At 37.1% G+C, this 19,626-nt stretch overlaps 1 protein-coding gene across 7 annotated transcripts in view; it reads right to left on the reverse strand.

Moving 5' to 3' along the window:
• The window catches only part of RAD18 (RAD18 E3 ubiquitin protein ligase), a 103,145-nt gene that overhangs the window by 53,504 nt on the left and 30,015 nt on the right, over positions 1–19,626 (reverse strand). For all 7 annotated transcript variants that reach the window (XR_006195133.1, XR_006195132.1, XR_006195131.1 and 4 more), the window contains exons 5-7: positions 16,778–17,115; positions 15,355–15,454; positions 11,961–12,145 (exon numbers count right to left, since the gene is read on the reverse strand). Coding sequence is in view for 2 of the 7 variants with exons in the window: in XM_042910054.1 (XP_042765988.1) it covers positions 11,961–12,145; positions 15,355–15,454; positions 16,778–17,115 (623 nt within the window). In the remaining 5 variants the exon portion in view is untranslated. The remainder of the gene's footprint in view (positions 1–11,960; positions 12,146–15,354; positions 15,455–16,777; positions 17,116–19,626) is intronic.

Genomic DNA, 19,626 nt, shown 5'->3' on the forward strand with positions numbered 1-19,626 from the left:
CTATACTAAAAAGGCACAACAGACTTCAGAATAATGAATGTTATCAGGGATAAAGAGGGAAATTGTATAATGATAAAAGACTCAATTCAATAAGAAAACCTAACAATCTTAAATGTGTCTGCACCTAGAACAGAAATTAAAAATACATGAATGAGAACTTGCAGTTCCAAAGAAGATGGACTAGACTCATTTCTCTTCTGATTTCTCATACTCTCCCTCAGTAATTATCACTAAAACCCTTGAATGTAAGGTAACAAGTATAAGAGAACTCTGAAGGGTAGAAGGAGAAAGATGGGACTGGCTAAGGGCTTCAGAAGTTAAGGGACAACACAATGGTGAGGTCTTTGGGCTTCCTTTTTATCTTCTGTAAATCCCAGACTGGACTCTGGTGAAGCCTGCAACCCAGAACGAACACACACACACACACACACACACACACACACACACACACACCCAAGGAACCATTTTTCTAGCAAAGGACTATGAAAGGAGGAGACCAAAAAACTTTATGACAATATCTGACCTACTCCAGCTAAACACTGCTGATGCTTCCTGCCCACTACAGTACAATCAGAGAGTAAGTGTGGAGTATGGATTCCACCCCCCCCCTTTCCCCCAGCAGTAACAGGAGCACTGGGAAAGGCTTTCCTCTCCCAGCAACACAGGGCCAGTGTGGACCAAATGAGAAACCTAGACCTCAGCCAGCAGTAGCAGATAGGACCCTCACCCTCTAGCTAGTGATTGGAGCAAGGATCTCAAAGAGACAAAACCTGGAGAACAGTATCCTTTAAACCTGCACAGGAAATCCTAAATACATTCTTGGCCAACTCACATGTGAAATATTCTAAAAATTAATTTTAGAGGCCAAAAGGTTTGGGAAGTGGAGCACAGTATGAAACACCAGATTCTCAGAGGGCCCTTTAGGTAGTAATTAAAGGAAGCAGACCAGGACAACGCTGCAAGGGCTCTGAAAACTACACTGTCATTAGAACCACGGTCCACAGAAGTAGGTCCGGATCTGCATGTTAAACGTAAACAGGGTGAGTGCCTGTTAAAGGAGAATATTTTTAAAAGAACTTAGAATCTCCTATTATAGTCAAAATGTCTAGGACACAATAAAAACACTTGTCAACTAAGAAGCAGGAAAATCATAACTTCAATGAGAAAAGACACTCAACAGATACTAACACTGAGATGACTCCAATCGTGAAACTATCTGGTAAGAATTTTAAAGGTACCATCATACAAATGCTTCAACAAGTAATCAGGAGCTCTCTTGAAACAAAAGAAAACAAACCTGCTACTGTATGTAATATTTTTATGACAGCCAGTGGTCCATTATAAAAATTTATCTTCTTAGTTTAAATGTTACATTTATTAATTTCTTATACTTCAAGGGACAACTAAAAAACAACAATTAGAAATAAAGGAAAACAAATGAACCCTACTGTATTTCAGTAAAACACCAAGCCACACACTGAAGAAAGATAAAAAGGAAATTATGAACACAATATCTGACTACATACCCTCAGTCTGGGAAATGGAGGCGGGGAAAGCAACTGTGGGGAGAGAGAACTAAAAAATATTCTGAATTCTTTCTTATAGGTAGGTCTGTTTTGCAGTGGTGTAGTAGTACAGATGAAGCAATTCTGAAACTATTTTAGATGTACTACAGAATTGGGACAAATTACTAAATGTGCTGATGCTATTGAAGGGAGGATTCTTCTTGTGGAAAAAAAATGGGAAGTATAAATATGGACAGAGAAAGGTATAGAACTCTGTGGGGTTGGACTGCAATCAGTATGCTCTCATGATTTCTAATGTATGTAAGTATAAATGGATTTACATTTATATATACACATACAGTATACAGGCATATAAGCATGTCATGTATATGTACATACCCATGTATGCACATCTATATGCATGCATATATTCCTGAGCTCAATCTGCTACAAGAACCTAGAAGCAAAGGCACCAGTAGCAACGTGGAAGGAGTGACGTTAGAAAATCATCATTTTGCGGGGCGCCTGGGTGGCTCAGTCGGTTGAGCGTCCGACTTCAGCTCAGGTCACGATCTCACGGACTGTGAGTTCGAGCCCCGCGTCGGGCTCTGGGCTGATGGCTCAGAGCCTGGAGCCTGCCTCCGGTTCTGTGTCTCCCTCTCTCTCTGCCCCTCCCCCGTTCATGCTCTGTCTCTCTCTGTCTCAAAAATAAATAAACGTTAAAAAAATTTTTTTTGAAAAAGAAAATCATCATTTTGCAACTATCACAGAAAAGATTAGTTCATGTAAAAATTACCTAAGAATAGTAATGTAGGGGTGAAATTTTAATGAGGTATAGGATATTTACATGGTGTTAAAGTGTCTCTACAGATATCCAATTAGTAGCAAGGGGAAAACTATATAATCTCCCAGTATCGAGGGAGAAACTGAGAAGATGATTAAACCAGCCATCACAAATGAGAGGCACAAAGATGTCAAACACCCTGGATGTGATATCCTGACAAGGGACAAAAAACATCACATATAGTACTCTGGCCAGGAATGCACAGCCTTGATGTAATTATAAGGATACATCACACAAAGCCAAAGTGAGAAATACTCTGTTTTGGGGGGGGAAAACAACAACAACAAAGCCTGTATTCTTTGCCAATGTCATAAAAGACAAAGGCAGACTGAGGAATTGTTCTAGATAGAAAGAGACGGAAAAGATGGCACAACTAAATGCAGTATGTGATCCAAAACCGCACCATGTACTAGAAGAAAAAAAAAAAAAAAAAGAAGAAATCTATTAGCAATCATTACTGGGTCCACTGCTGAAAATAGAACAGAGATGATAGAATGGATAAAGTATTGTTAACAAAGCTAAATTTACTGAAATTAATAGCTGTAATTTCTTTTTTTTTTTATTTTTTATTTTTATTTTTATTTTTTTAATATATGAAACTTACTGTCAAATTGGTTTCCATACAATAGCTGTAATTTCATAATAAAAGAGAATATCCTTTTTCTTAGGAAATACATAGTAAGTACTTAGAGGTAAAGAATCAAGATTATACAACTTATTCTTAGATGGTTTAAGGAAAAAATAGAAGTATATAAGTATGTTACACACATGTATTTTTATACAGAGAGAGAGTAATAGCAATTCATAAAGGAAATAAGGCAAAATGATGATAGATGAATCCATATAAAGGGTACAGATGTTTTTTTTATGATAATTATTTCCAAATAAAGTAGTTTTAACTACTTTATAAACACAAAATTAAAGCTTTTTCAAGGAACCTAAGTGGCTCAGTCAGTTAAGCGTCCACCCCTTGCTTTTGGCTCAGGTCAGGATCTCATGGTTCATGAGATCGAGTCCCAAGTTTGACTCCACACTGACAGCACAGAGCCTGCTTGGAATTTTCTCTCTCCCTCTCTGCCCCTCCCCCACCTACACTTTTTGTCTCTCTCAAAATAAAAAAATAAACAAAAAAAAAAAAAAAAAAAAAGGCTTTTTCAGACAAGAGCTGAAAAGAATTTGTAACTAGCACATCTGCACTCTTTACAAGACATATTAAATAGTTTTTCAGGCCAAAAGAAAATGACATCAGATGGAAACCTTGATCTAAGCAAGGAGATGAAAAATACTGGAAATAGTAATGTGTAGGCACATATAGACTTTCTTTTTCATTTTTATTTTCTTTAAAAGAAAATTCACAATTTAAAAAAAAAGAGTAAAAAGGAATTATGGAGGTTGTAACACATATAGAAGAAAAATCTATGACAATAATGAAACGAAAGATGGAAGTCATAAGATACTTCTATGTTCTACATGAAGTAGTTAGTATATTATTGGAAGGGAGACAGTGATAAGCTTAAGATATATATGGTAAGCACTAGAATAATCACTAAAAGAAGTAAACAGATATACCTAATAACCAAATGAGGAAACAGTAAACTAAAAAATACTCAATCCAAAAAAAGGAAGACAAAACAAAGAATGAATAGGACAAATAGAAAAGAAAAGCAAGATGATAGCCTTGAACTCAACCAAATAGGTTAAATGAAATGAAAATGGTTTAAGCCCTATAACTTAATGGTGTATCTTGTCAAATTACATTTGAAAAGCAAATCCAGGGGCACCTGGGTGGCTCAGTCAGTCAAGCATCCGACTCTTGATTTTGGCTCAGGTCATGAGATCTCATCATTCATGAGATCAAGCCCCATGTGAGGCTCTGCGCTGACAGTGCAGAACCTTCCTGGGATTCTCTCTCTCCCTTTCTCTCTGTCCCTTTCCTTCTCATGCTCTTGCTCATTCTTTCTCTGTCTCTCAAAATAAATAAATAAACTTGAAGAAAAAAGGAAACCAAAACCATATACCGCTTTCAAAGAAGTTTAAATATAATAACACAATGGGTTTAAAGAGAAGAAGAGTGAAGTAAGATAGAGTGGCTATATTCATCCATGCCAGATAAAGTAGATTTTGAGACGAAGAATATTACCAGAGACAAAGACAAACATTTCATAATAATAAGTAGTAGTAGGTCAACTTATCTAGAAGACATAACAATACTAAATGCACACACACTTAATTATTGAGATTCAAAATATAAGGAAAACTGAAATTATTGAAAGGAAAAATGGAAAATCTATAAATATAGTTGGAGATTTCAATAATCCTTTCAGGAATTGATAGCACCAGTGAATATAGGATCAGCAAGGATGCAGAAGAACTGAATGTTACTATCAAGCAAGTTTACAGAACATTTAAGGAAAAAAAAAAAAAGCAAAATATTCAAGTGTTTATGGAACATTTACCAGGAAATCCTAATGTTGAGTTATAAAACAAGTCTCAGGAGGCGCCTGGGTGGCTCAGTCGGTTAAGCGGCCGACTTCGGCTCAGGTCATGATCTCACAGTCAGTGAGTTCAAGCCCCGCATCGGGCTCTGTGCTGACAGCTCAGAGCCTGGAGCCTGTTTCAGATTCTGTGTCTCCCTCTCTCTGACCCTCCCCTGTTCATGCTCTGTCTCTCTCTGTCTCAAAAATAAATAAACGTTAAAAAAAATTAAAAAAATAAATAAATAAATAAATAATAAATAAAGCAAGTCTCAGTAAATATAAAAGGTCTGAAATGATACAGAACTGGTTAAATAGAATCAAAGTAAAATGAATAATAAAAGATTTCTGGGAAATGCCCATATATTTGGAAATTGGAAATACTTCTATATAACCCACTATTCAAATAAGAAATGGCAACAAAGATTAGAAAATATTTTAGGAGGACCTGGGTGGCTCAGTGAGTTAAGCGTCCAACTTCGGCTCAGATCACGATCTCGCAGTTTGTGAGTTTGAGCCCTGCACCAGGCTCTGTGCTGACAACTCAGAGCCTGGAGCCTGCTTCAGATTCTGTGTCTCCCCCTCTCTCTGCCCCTCCCCTGCTCATGCTCTGTCTCTGTCTCTCAATAATAAATAAACGCTAAAAAATATTTAAAAAAAAGAAAGAAAATATTTTAACTGAATGCAAATGAAAATACAATGTATCAACATTTGTGGGTGTAAGTAAAATAGGAAAATTTTGAAAGAAGAACAATCTGAAATAATTATCTAAGCTTCCACCATAATAAGCTACAGAGATAAGACCAAATTAAACCTAAAGTAATTAGAAAGAAGAAAATAATGATAGGAGGAAAATTCAATAGAATGGAAAATATGCAATAAGTTGAGGAAAAAAAATGAAACTGAAAGCCAGTTCTTTGGAAAAAATCAATAAAATTGATATCTTATAGGTAAACCCAATCAAGGGAAAAAAGAGAGAAGACATATTTCTAGTATCAAAAACAAAAGACAGTACATTACCACAGATCCCACAGACATTAAAAGACAATGAAAGAAATATTCTTAAAAAAAATGCTGACAGCAAATTGTAAATTCAAGAACTTAGATGAAATGGACACAGTCCTTGCTAAAGATAAAAGGTTGCTTTAATATTCAAAAATCAACATAATACAAATCAAAACCACAATGACACACCACTTCACATGGCTAGGGTGGCCAAAACAGGAAAGACAGAATAACAAATGGTGGCAAGAATGTGGAGAAACTGGAACCCTTACACTAGTGAAATGTAAAATGTTGTAGGCACACTGAAAAACAATCCAGCAGTTCCTCAAAATGTTAAAATGTAGTTACCATTTAACCCAGCAATTCCACTTCTAAGTACATATCTATGGAAAATGAAAACGTAAGTCCACACAGACACTTGTGTATGGATATTCATAGTTCATAGCAGCGTTATTCATAATGGCTGAAAAGTGGAAAAATCCCAGATGTCAGTCAATGAATAGGCAAAAATAAGTAATAGATCTACACAATGAAATATTATTGGGCAATAAAAAGGAATGCAGTACTAACCATGAATAATGGACAACCTTGAAAAGAAGTCAGTCACTGAAGGCCATGTATTTTGCATTAATTCATTTAAATGAAATGGACTTCCAGTTCTGCACAGAAGGAGGTTGGAAGTTGCCATTCCGTCTTAATAACAAGTTAAAAGCTCAACAGACTGAAAAATCAGCGACTCTTCTTAGATCCACCTGAAGAGGACACAGTGCAAACTAATGCCCCCAAGACTGTTGAGACCCCCCAAAAATACGGAGTAATGGCTTACCTTAGGAGAAACTTACAAGCAGAAACTGCAGTGAGAAACATAACAAAAGATAAGAAAACCTGAATCATAATTAATTAATTGCTGGAGGTCCTGTGCAGATGATTCTGAGAGGTAAAAACTCCAGGGAGACCCAGTCATGGCTGGAGGGTGGTAGGGGAGACAATATTGTGAGGTTCATCTTCAGGAGTTCAACAAAATCCTTATAGTAAATTATCAAAGAAAAATCTCTGGTTTTGAGCAGGGGGAAGGGAAAAGAAACCATCTTCAAATATACCAATGTATTCTTCTCTTAACAAGACCTGTTCTCTCAGGGAACTAGTTAAATAGAGCCTAACCAACTGGGGTATTACTAGAGCCTAATTGACCTGGGAAAGGGAAATACAGAAGTCCCCCCCTTAACTGCAGTTCTGCTCTCCACTGTTTTGGTAACTCGCAATCAACCATGTTTCAGACACAGATGACCTTCTTCTGATATATGGTCAGAAAGAAAGTCAAGAGTAGACTAACACTATATCACAAGGACCACGTGATTCAACTCTCTTAATATGCAGACAATTTATCACCTCACATTACCATAAGAAGTATGAATACACTACAATAAGATATTTTGAGAGAGAGAGAGACCATATTCACATAAGTTTTATTATAATATATTGTTAAAATTGTTCTATTTTATTAGTTATTGTTAATGTCTCACTGTGCCTAATTTATAAATTAAATTTTATCATAGGTATGCACGCACAGGAGAAACAATATATATAGGATTTGGTCCTATCCATGGTTCCAGGAATCCACTAGGGGTCTTGGAAGTATCCCCCCACAGATAAGGAGGGACTACTACACCCAACTCCAGCCTGCTCTAGCCATCTTCCCACCTAAGGGAGGAGAAAAAAACTAAGAAATATTTGGTAAGTTTACAATCCAGGGACACAGGCCCACTAAAGAATTGAGGCCTAATGCTAAGAAGCTTCCCCTCCCTGGCACACATCACCACCACATTACTAAGGGCCTACTTAAAACAAGTTCCTTTTAACTAGTATATTATGTCCAACTAACAAGAAAAACATTACAAAAACATACCAAAAGGCAAAAAACACAAACACTGGAAAAAAAAATGAACAGAATATCCAAACACTGGGAGATAAATAAGTAAAATATCTAGAATAGACAGGTCTACAGAGAAAGTAGATTAGTAGTTGTCTAGGGCTATGAGGATTGGGAAAAAATGCTGAGTGACTGCTAATGGATATGGAGTTTCTTTTGGAGGTGATAAAAATGTTCTAAAATGTATTGCAGTGGTGGCTGCATAACTGTGAATATACTAAGAAACACTGAATTACAACTTTGAATGGGTAGTACGGTATGTGAATTATATTTCAACAAAGCTGTTAAAAAATCAATGTAATAAGCCATATTACAGAATATTACTGAATAAGGGGGAAAAATGACAAACTCAATAAATGTAGAACAAAGATTGGACACAATCCAACACTCCTTCACGATTCCCAACAAACTAGGAATCGAAGAAACACCCTCAACCTCACAAAAGGCATCTTTGAAAATCTGCAACTGTCAGACTTAATGGTTAAAGACTAAATATGTTATCTATAAGACTGGTAGTAAGGAAAGGATATTTGTTCATACTTTCACACAGCACTGCACTGGAGTGTCTAACCAGTGCAATAAAGCAAGAAGAGGAAATCAAAAACACACAGACTGAAAAGAAAAAAGAAATAAAACTTATTTTTATTGACATGATTGTGTAAATAAAAAATCCTAGAAACAACTAGAAATAATTTAGTTTTAAAAGTTAACACTATAGGGGCGCCTGGGTGGCTCAGTCGGTTAAGCGGCCGACTTCGGCTCAGGTCATGATCTCGCGGTCTGTGAGTTCGAGCCCCGCGTCGGGCTCTGTGCTGACAGCTCAGAGCCTGGAGCCTATTTCAGATTCTGTGTCTCCCTCTCTCTAACCCTCCCCCGTTCATGCTCTGTCTCTCTCTGTCTCAAAAATAAATAAACGTTAAAAAAAAAAAATTAAAAAAAAAAAAGTTAACACTATAGATATGTATATATACATATACAAAATATACAAAGCTAAATATACAAAAATCAGTATATCAAAATGATTCTTTAAAATGGTAATGAGAAACTGACATAAAAAACACCACTTACAATAGCACCAAAAACAACGACAACAACTTAGTGGTAAGCTTAACAAAATACTTGGAAAACATGTATATAAAAAGCTGGAAAACAATGCTGACAGAAATTAATGGAGACTAAACAAACAGAGACAGAACTTGACTGGTATTAAAAGACTCAGTAAAGTTATCAAATCCCAGAAGGCTCTTTTTGTAGACATTAACAAACTGAGTCTAACATTTACATGGGAATGCAAAGGACCTAGAATAGTCAAAGTAATTTTGAAAAAGAACAAATTTGAAGGACTTTCTCCACCTGACTTCAATACTTGCTACCAAGTTACAGTAATCAAGGGGGTATGGTGCTGGCAAAAAAAAAAAAAAAAAAAAATCCGGCATAAAGACCGATAGAACAGAAAAGATTCTAGGTATATTCACACACATATATGGTTCACAGATTTTTGACAAAGGGGGAAATGTAGATGGGGAAAGGATAGCCTTTTTAACAAATGGGACTGTTAAAACTAGATACATAGCCATATTTTTTTAAGTGAGCTGTAACCTTTACCTCACATCAACAGAAAAAGTAACTGGAAATGCATCATAGACTTGAATATAAAAGCTAAAATTATAAAACTTCTAGAAGAAAACATAGGAGAAATTCTTTGTGATCCTAGGATAGGCAAATATTTCTTCATGGAATACCACAAGCATGAACCATAAAAGAAAAAAAGTGGTAACTGGACTTTATCAAAATGAAAAACTTCTGCTCTTCAAAAGACATTAAGAAAATGATAAGGCAAGTCAAAGCCTAGGATACAATATTCAAATACATGTATTTCACAAATGACTGGTATCCAGAATATAACAACTCTATTTTTTTTAAGTTTGTTTATTTTGATAGAGAGTGCACACACATGCAGGGAAGGGCAGAGAAAGAATCCCAAGCAGGCTCCATGCTGTCAGTGCAGAGCCTGATGCGAGGCTCGAGCTCACAAACTGTGAGATGATGACCTGAGCTGAAATCAAGAGTTGGAGGCTTAACCGACTGAGCCACCCAAGCACCCCGAGAATATATAAAACAACTCCTATAAGCAATAAAAAAATGTTAATGGACAAAATATTTCAACAGACCCTTTACCAACACACACACACACACACACACACACACACACACACAAATAGCAAATAAATATATGAAAAGATGCTGAACATCATTAGCCTCAGGAAGATACAAATTAAAACCATCAAGAGATAGGGGAAGGGATGGTGGTGCTGCATTGATTGGCTATCTGTACGGAAAAACAAGAGAATCTTGCCCCTACCTCACAACATATGCTAAAATAGATTCCAGATAAATTGCAGATCAAAATGTAAAAGCAAAACCAATAAAGCTTTTAGAACAAAACAAGATCCTCATGACCTTGCAATAGGCAAGGACATAAAGCACTAACTAAAGGAAAAATGCAAAAGATTAGTACAATTAAGAACTTCTACTTCTTGAATGAAGTCATTAAGAGAACGAAAAGGCAAACTGAAGAGTTTAAATATACATATATATCCAGCAATATCTATATACAGAAAACTTCACATACTCCCACAAATAAATAAGGGGAAGAAAAGGATACACAGCATAAAAAAATTGGTCATAATGCTTAGATGGGTATTTCACCAAAGAAGATATCCAGATGATCAACAAACATATAAAAATGTGCCCAACACTGTAAATCATGGGGGAAATGCAGATTAAAACCATAATGAGATACTACCAATGACCCACTAAAATGGCCAAAAAAGAAAACTGACAATACTGATGTTGTCAAGGATGTGAAAAAACTGGAACTCTCAGACCCTCCTAATGAAAGTGTCACTGGTAGGAACAAAAACAAGAAGAAGAAAAAAAAGAAATTAAATAAGGGAAAAAAAATGTACCCTGGCACTGAGTTTTTGGCTACATTATCCATGAAAGCTAAGCAGCTGCACAAATATATCAATAATTTCACTCCTAGATATATATATATCCAACAAGTATGTGTGCCTATGTGCACTAAGACATGTAAAAGAGACAGCAACATTATTCTTAAGAGCCAAAGAGTAGACAAATCCAAATGTCTATCAACCACTGAATGGATAAACAGTGTGATATACAACGGAATACTCTATAGCAACAAAAATGAAAAGATCACAACTGTACACAAAAACATAGATGAATCTTCTAAATATAATTCTGCACAAATAAAGCCACACTGCAAAGAATACATAAGCTATTTATTATTCCATTTACATAAAGACAAAATATAGGAAAAACAAGCAAAAAGGATAATCTCTGGTGTTAGAAGTCAAGGTGCTGGTCATTTGTGCAAATGAAGGCGGGAGTGATTGGAGGTGGGAGCACAGGGGCTTTGGGGATGCTGGTTCTGATCTGAAAAGTAGTTACAAAGGTATTTTCCCTTTGTGAAATTTACTCTGTGATAATTCACTAAACAATACCATTTGTATACTTTTCTGTTTGTATACTGTACTTCAGTTTTTAAAAAATTAGGCAATTCTATATATGCTAATAATTCAAAGAACTCCAAAACATGTGTGTGATTAAATGAAAAGGACAAACCATTAAATAGTGTGTATATAGTACTAACATTTTTACAAAACAATAGTCAACGACATATGTTTGTGTATAATTTATAATCATAATGGTAACATTTGTTGAATGCTAACTACTTGCTATGATGCAATGCCATGCACTTTTCATTTATTTCCTTTAAAAACACTAGGTAGCACACAGTATCATAATCCTTATTTTATGGATGAGAAAACTGAGATAGTAAGTAGCTTGCCCACAGTCCCCCAGTCGTAAAGCTACAAAACTGGGATTATAACCCAGCTCTCTAGATCAAGTCTTCATCCTGCACTATCTCTGGAAAGATATACATAAGAAACGGGCAGCAGGGGTTGCCTCTGAGATGGGAATAGGGACTAAGAGGCTGAGAGAAAGGCTGGCTTATCAGAGCGTATTCTAGATACCTTTTGAAGGAATACATTGGCATGTCTCATCTACTATCAAAATTATACTTATTAATGTTTCTTTTCTACAGTTTATAATCCCTGAGCTACACAAACTGCTTTATCCAGAGAAAAGAAGAACTCATTGCTTTACTAGCTTACCTGATTTAGGGTGCAAAGCATCACACTGGGCATTGTACATGTGTACAAATTCTTGGTGCCTTTTAATGAGCTGTTGTTTACTTCCTTGAATAGATAATCCATGCTGTTTTAGCTTTTTCTTTAAGTCGCGATCTGAGAGCAAGTTATACACAGTTTTGGGCAGAGGCTTCCTTTTGTGAACAGAACTGAAAAGAGGGAAAAAATGAAATCACTAAGGGTTACTCTGAATTATCAAAATCTCTTCACATAAAACAGTAATTTGCCTTGACAGAGTACCAGTGTGACTGGGAGAGCAGTGGAACCATTAAGATAAAAGTGAGAAGGAGAAGAAGGATCCAATTTGCAAATAAAGGTGATAGTGTTGGATATGATGTATCTGAGGTGCTGACAGCACATTCAGATACCAGGGTCCACATGGCAGCCAAACTTAGAGAAACGTAGGTCTCATAAGGAGGTCAGGCCTAAGGATGCAGACCTGGGATGCCCATGGAAGGCCTATGCACTAATTGCTGTAAGAACTTCACTTAGAATCACACTTTCATAGACTTACTCAATTCTCCAATGCTTTAAAACATGTTTGCCCTAAAATGCATCCATGGTTTCCAGGCAAAAACTCTATAAAAAACAGTTACCTCAGATGATCAGAGTATAAACACTATTGAGATTTAAACGACAGATTTAAGAATATAACTTCTTGAGAAAAAATTCTAATCCACAATCAAAACTACCCCCACCCCCTTAGCTTTACCCAATTCATTACTGCCAATGAAAAAAGAAGTCAGAAAGCCGACAGGTAGATAGTATTCTTATGGCAGCATCTTCAAAGAACACGATTGAAAACAACAGCAAAAAATACTGAGGGTTCTGTTATCTTTAACTTCAATTAATTACAGTAACAAATATATAAGGCATTACAAGTGTATTAGCAAAACCACCACCTGGCTCTTCATTCTACTTATATAATTAATACCGTGACAAGCACTAAGCTGCAATGTAATATAACAAAGCCCTATCAAATGACTTTCTTCTGCTCCATCCAAAAAAGGAGTTAATAAACATTATTTCTTAAGATGGAATAGAAATCAAGCTAAGGGTATCAATGACTTGAGACAATTTTATAAAAGGGACCCTTAGTGAGTTTTAATCTATTTAATACAATTATAATCTGACTCTGAGTACACTGCTTGGCTCAACACCATGGCAATTAGGTACTTAATAAATATGCATTCAAAGTAGTCATTACAATTCCCATAATTTCCAAATGAAAATGCCAAAGTCTCCGGTAGAAACTAATAAGCCCTTGAAAGTAAAAGGTTTATCCAAAAAAACAAGATTTCACAAAGGACTTACATATAACTAGTTTGCCTTCAAGGCCATGCTACCCAAACTGTAGTGAATCTTGGAACTACCAGGAGAGCTTATTAAATTGCAGATTCTTGGTCACATCTCCATACCACCCACTTCTGAAGTGGAGACCTAAAGTCTATTTTAACAAGCTTCCACAGGGTAAATCTGATGCAAATGGCCTAAAGACTATACTGAGAGAAATGGCACAGTTGAATAAATGGAGACTGAAAACAATCAAACATTTTTCTATAAACCTACAGCACCACTCCCTAGCTAAATTGTTTCTTTTATGCTCTATCAATAAAGCCTAAAAGCCAGAGATCACTATTTAACTGCAGAAAGACTTGCAGACTCTCAACAGATTACAGTTTTCTGAAAATTACCCAGGGGGCTCTACAGGATAAGATCACGGCTAAACAAAAATCACAGTAGTTAGCGAGACCTAAAACATTTTGTAGGAGTTTGTACATGCACATTATGAGGGACAGTTCATTAAGTCTGCATCTAAAACATTTTGGCTTAGCAAGACTAGGTTATTAAACTTATGCCTGTGAAATTCGAACAGAAAACTGTGCTGTTCACAGGCATTTATAATGAAATGCAACAGCAGGAATCAACAACTTCTATCAAGAAATTTTTAAATATGAAGACTGACAGATGATGCCCAAAACATGAAGATAACACTGACCCTTCTTTCATCATTTAGTGAAAGTAATGCATTTAAGGGTCCTCAGAGATAATCTGAAGGCATCAAAAGGAAGAGTATTCTTTGAATCAATTCTGATATGATTCTACATGGAACGGGTGGAGGGTTGTCACCCCTATCGAGAAAACGGCCCCTCAGAGTGTTGTGGATAAAATATTTCAAATGTCACAGTCTCTCTTATGTGACCAGACCCCAGGATCAGGATGTAACTAAAGAGAAACAGAGCTCAATGCTTCCCTAAGTGTACTTTCACAAACACTAGTTTTGCAAGATATGAGTTATGAGGACAAAAAGGTTTTGCGGTCAAATAAATGTAGTAATTGCTGGATTACACAAATTTCAACAACTACCTTCGATACAGAACTTCTCAGAGCCTTCAATACACTCACCGGTGCAGTGAATCCTTCCTTAAGAGAGATACAATATGCAGTGCTTCTAAACTGCAAGACAGAGCAACTGGCAGGACAACATACAATATGGAACAAGGTGTGGGACCACTGTTGGAACTTGAACTTAATTACATATGGATGAGCAAGTCTTAGATAAATTGACGTAACTAAATGTATTAGAAGAAATATGGCAGATGCATCTAGAAAAAGAGCAGTCCAAACAAGAGGACCGATGCTGATTCCTCACTATTCAAGGAGAAAATGCTCAGCTTCTATACTCAAAACTTATTCCTCAGGAAGAAACATTTCTTTTCTTTCTTTTCTTTCTTTCTTTCTTTTTTCCAAACAGGCTCCATGCCCAACATGGGGCCTGAGCTCACAACCCTGAGATTGAGAGTCACATGGTCTACCAATTGAACCAGCCAAGTGCCCCAAGAAGAAACATTTCTAAGGAGAATGAAGGTCACCAGATTCTTTTTTTTTTTTTAATTATTAACTTGTTTTATTTTTTTATCTTTTTAAATTTACATCCAAATTAGTTAGCATATAGTGCAACAATGATTTCAGGAGTAGACTCCTTAGTGCCCCTTACCCATTTAGCTCATCCCCCCTCCCACAACCCCTCCTGTAACCCTCAGTTTGCTCTCCGTATTTATGAGTCTCTCCTGTTTTGTTCCCCTTCCCAAATTATTTTTGTTGCCCTTCCCTTATGTTCATCTGTTTTGTCTCTTAAAGTCCTCATATGAGTGAAGTCATATGATTTCTGTCTTTCTCTGACTAATTTCACTTAGCATAATACCCTCCAGTTCCATCAAGGTCACCAGATTCTTATGGCTTATGGGAAATAACCCTCAGAGCAAAGGAGACAGAATGGAAGAGCTGGTGGAATAGTTTACAAAGCACAAGAAGTACCTTGCTAAAGTAGGTCAATGGTTATACTTAACTTCCTTACCTTCTGAGGCTTTCCTTCTTCTCCTCACGTGTTAAACAGCTGTCTAAGTGCTTATTAATGTGATTTTCTGGAATATTAACCCCACAAACAGGACAATCCACTGTATTTTTTAAAAAGAGAAAGAAAAATTTTATTATTTATGGAAAGGGCAAAAATAACATATAACCTGACATCTTTCAACAATTAATATAAAAAAATAGAATTCCAACCTTAACATGCACTTAGAAAAGCAAAAGAGAAAAAGAAGGGCCCCTCAGGGCAACAGAGGTAGGACAGACTTTTAACTATTAGCTAAAAACACTACAACAAGAACGGTCAATTGATACAATGATCAAAGATTTGTCAGGAAATGCACTTAAAATTCACCTATCCTTACAAAATTTAAACTGTTGAGTAGTAATATGCTAATTTCAACCTAAGTTTAATAACCACTCATTGCCCTGCACTGTATGTGATGTGGGCATACCAAAGATGTGTTAAGACCTAATTTCTGCCTAAAAGGTGCTCTGAACTTCACAGGCAAGAAAAGACATGGAAATAATAGGTTAAACAAACCGAGCTATTCATCATCAAAAAAGCAAACTGTACACAAAATAGTCCAGAAGGCAAGTGCTCTGCCACTTTGGTGATGGGAGAGGCCAGTATTATCTGACACAACAAAAGAACGGTTAGGATCTGGATAAAGTCTAGAAAGGTAAAACAAGGGTCAGCAAACAATTTTAGTGAAGGAGACCAGGTAGTAGAGATTGTAGGCTCTGTAGGCCAGATGGTCTCTGTTACAACTACTAAACTCTTTCATGAGCATGAAAGCTTCATAAACAGAAGGGGGGTGGATATTTTCCAGTGAACCTTTATTTACAAAAATTGGTGTCAAGCCAAATTTGGCCTGCAGCTTGTAGTTTTTCCAATCTCTGGGTATATTCAAGAAATAATGGGGAGATCAGCTGGGCTAGTATAGAAGGATTTTTGAGAGGGGAAAAATAAGAAATAAGATCAGACAGCTAGATGAGGGGTCAAATTGTCTGTGGCTATAAATGCCAGTCGTAACAGCTTGGAAGTGTTCAAGCAGTGGTATAATAAGACAAAAGGAGCTCTTTAAGATTAAAATGGAATTGATATGAAAGATGAGGGGGGAAATTAAAAGCTGAAAAATAGACACCAACTGCCATAGTTAAAATATGAGCTAATTAAAACTGCTTCATTTTTCCAGCAATCAGCCTCAATTCCCATTCTATGAGAGAGAAAGAGTATAAAAATATCTTGCAGCACTGCCTACATCAATTTCTGAGAATGTTAAAATGTGAAATCTGGTTTGCCCTTTCCCATTCCTTCCCCCCTCAAGATGCTGATTTATTCTTATGTCATGTGGGATGAAAAGATTTCCATTAAGTAAGAAAACACATATATGAAAATAATTTCCTACCTTTGGCAGACTGTTTCAAAGTTGACGTAGAGGGTGTCTCAGGAACATTAGCAACTAAGGAACTTGGAGCTGTCTTTTCTACAGAAGGTGCCTCTTTGGTCTTTGAAGAAGTGCTCACCTCTTTTTGAGGGATGACTTTGCTTTCATTCTCTTTTATCGACAACTCTGATGTAGAACCACCAGTTTCTCTAATCAAGAAATTCTCCATTAATTTGCTTCCTTGCTTTAAAGAATGTCTGAAGGCTACCGGAGTGTGTACTTTGGCAGCAAGGTTCTTTGAAGAGGAGGAAGCAGGAGATATGGGTGGTGACTCTAAGGCAAACTGCAGCAATTGATTCCTTGAAGCACCAAAAACACAATAGGTAACTAAGTTATACTTAGTAAGTTAACTGACATAACCCGTTTTCCCAATTAACACTTGCTTCCGTGAAATACAGAACTTATTCCATAATGACAACCAAACCAGCATTTCTTCAAAGCAATAAACCTGATTTAAAAAGCAGTTAATCTTTGGGGCACTTGGGGGGTTCAGGGTGTTAGACATCTGACTCTTGGTTTTGACTCAGGTCCTAATCTCACAGTTTGTGGGATTGAGCTCCGCATCAGGCTCTGTGCTGGCAGCATGGAGCCTGCTTGGGATTTTCTCTCCCCCTCCCTCTCTGCCCCTCCCCCACTCGTGCACACGCATACATACATACATACATACATACATACATACATACATAAATAAATATTTTAATGCAGTTAATCTTTTATAAAGGAAAAGAGATACTTCAGAATCTAGCCTTGGAGAATACCTGGTATAAGACTTACTCTCTAACCATACATAACTTTAAAATCTGGACAAAACATATAAAACAATTGTTTATAGCATGAACTATAGTCAACACAAGCCTGCAGTCCATGAAAGAGAAGAAAAACATGCGGTGATCCACCACTGCCCCCAAGAACTTCCCTAGAAGCATCTTCTGGGAGTGGAAACAGAGATCAGAGTTCTGGGCAAAGATGGCTAGAATTGGAGGGACAGGGTGGTGGACAGCAGGTAGCCACAGAAAGAGAACACCAAAAATCTGCATAGAAATTCTCATCCATTCCTGATCATCTCCATGGCTGCAAAAGCGTAAGATGAAAGCACAAGGCGACCTAGTAGGAAGCAGATGCTGGGAAACTGAGATTCCCAAAGCTGCTGACAAGTTGTTGGAATTTGAGCCCAAATTGCAGAGATCTTATAAAGATCCTAGACATTCAGTTGAAACCCCACAAAGGCCACACCTTAGGAAAAATAAATAAAACTGAAGTAGGCCAAATCCAACAAAGAACTAAACAAGGCCCCGGCAGAATAAAAGTGAAGAGCTGGAACCAGAACAGAACCCAACATCTTTCAAAGGAGGATAATTCGCAGCCTCTATAACATTTCATCAACAATGTTCAAAACACATATATCAAAAGATAAAATAGTCAATGGAAGCAGATCCAGAGGTGGTCCAAAGAGTAGCATTATAAAGACTTCAAGATAACTACAATGAATATATTAAAGAAAAAAGATGAAAAAACACACAAATCAGTAAAAGGATAGTGTAGTGTTAGAGGGAATTAAAATTCATCCTCAAAAGGATAAAACAAAGAAAATAAAACCTAGGCATATATTAATCAAACTGTTAAAAAATAAGAAAGAGAAAATCTTGTAAACAATCAGAAAAAAAATAAGACATGTTACCTCTAAATCACAGTTTCCTAACCTTGGCACTTAGGACACTGTCAACCAAATCATTTTTTGTTGTGAAGAACTGTTCTGTGCAATGTAGGAATGTCAGCAGCATATACCCCACCCCAGGTTGAGACAACCAAAACATATCCAGACATTACCAAATGTCCCCCTGGAAGAGAGGGTGAAGGGAAGGTAAAATCACTCCCCATTGAGAACCACTGCTCCAACAAATAATAAAAACAGCACTGACTTCACAATGAAAGCAAAAAGATAATATTATGACATCATGACATCTTTAAACTACAGAAAGAAAGCAAAACTACCAAGAATTCCATTTCCATTAAAAATAGTGTTCCGGGGGAGAGGGCAGGGTGGCACCTGGGTGGCTCAGTGGGTTGGGCGTCCAATTTTGGCTCAGGTCATGATCTCGCAGTCGGTGGGTTCAAGTCCCGTGTCGGGCTCTGTGCTAACAGCTCAGAGCCTGAAGCCTGCTTCAGAGTCTGTGTCTCCTCCTCTCTCTGCCCTTCCCATGCTCATGCTCTGTTCCACAATAATAAAATAAACGTAAAAAAAAATTTTTTTTTTTAAAGTGTTCTAGGGGTCCCTGAGTGGCTTAGTTGGTTCAACATCCAACTCCTGATTTCGGCTCAGGTCATGATCTCATGGTTCATGAGCTCAAGCCCCACATTGGGCTTTGCACCATCAGCACAGCTTGGGATTCTCTCTTTCCCTCTTTCTCTGCCTCTTCCTTGCTCACTCTCTCTCTTTCTCTCTCAAAGAAATAAACATTTTTTTAAAGGAAAATTGTGTTCTAAAGTAAAAGCAAAATACATTCTCAAGCTAAGAAAAGCTAAGAGAATTCCTCACTGGCAGACAAGGAGGTAGTACAGAAATGTTCTTCAGCTTAAGGAAAATGATTCTAGAGGGAGGTACAAAAATGTCAGTAAGAATCAGCAGCTCCAGGGGCGCCTGGGTGGCTCAGTCGGTTAGGTGTCTGACTTCAGATCAGGTCATAATCTCGCAGTCTCTGATTTCGAGCCATGCATCGGGCTCTGTGCTGACAGCTCAGAGCCTGGAGCCTGCTTCAGATCTGTGTCTCCCTCTCTCTCTCTCTGCCCCTCCCCTGCTCACACTCTGCCTC

The sequence above is a fragment of the Panthera leo genome, chromosome A2 (assembly GCF_018350215.1).
Source record: "Panthera leo isolate Ple1 chromosome A2, P.leo_Ple1_pat1.1, whole genome shotgun sequence".
Lineage (NCBI taxonomy): Eukaryota > Metazoa > Chordata > Mammalia > Carnivora > Felidae > Panthera > Panthera leo.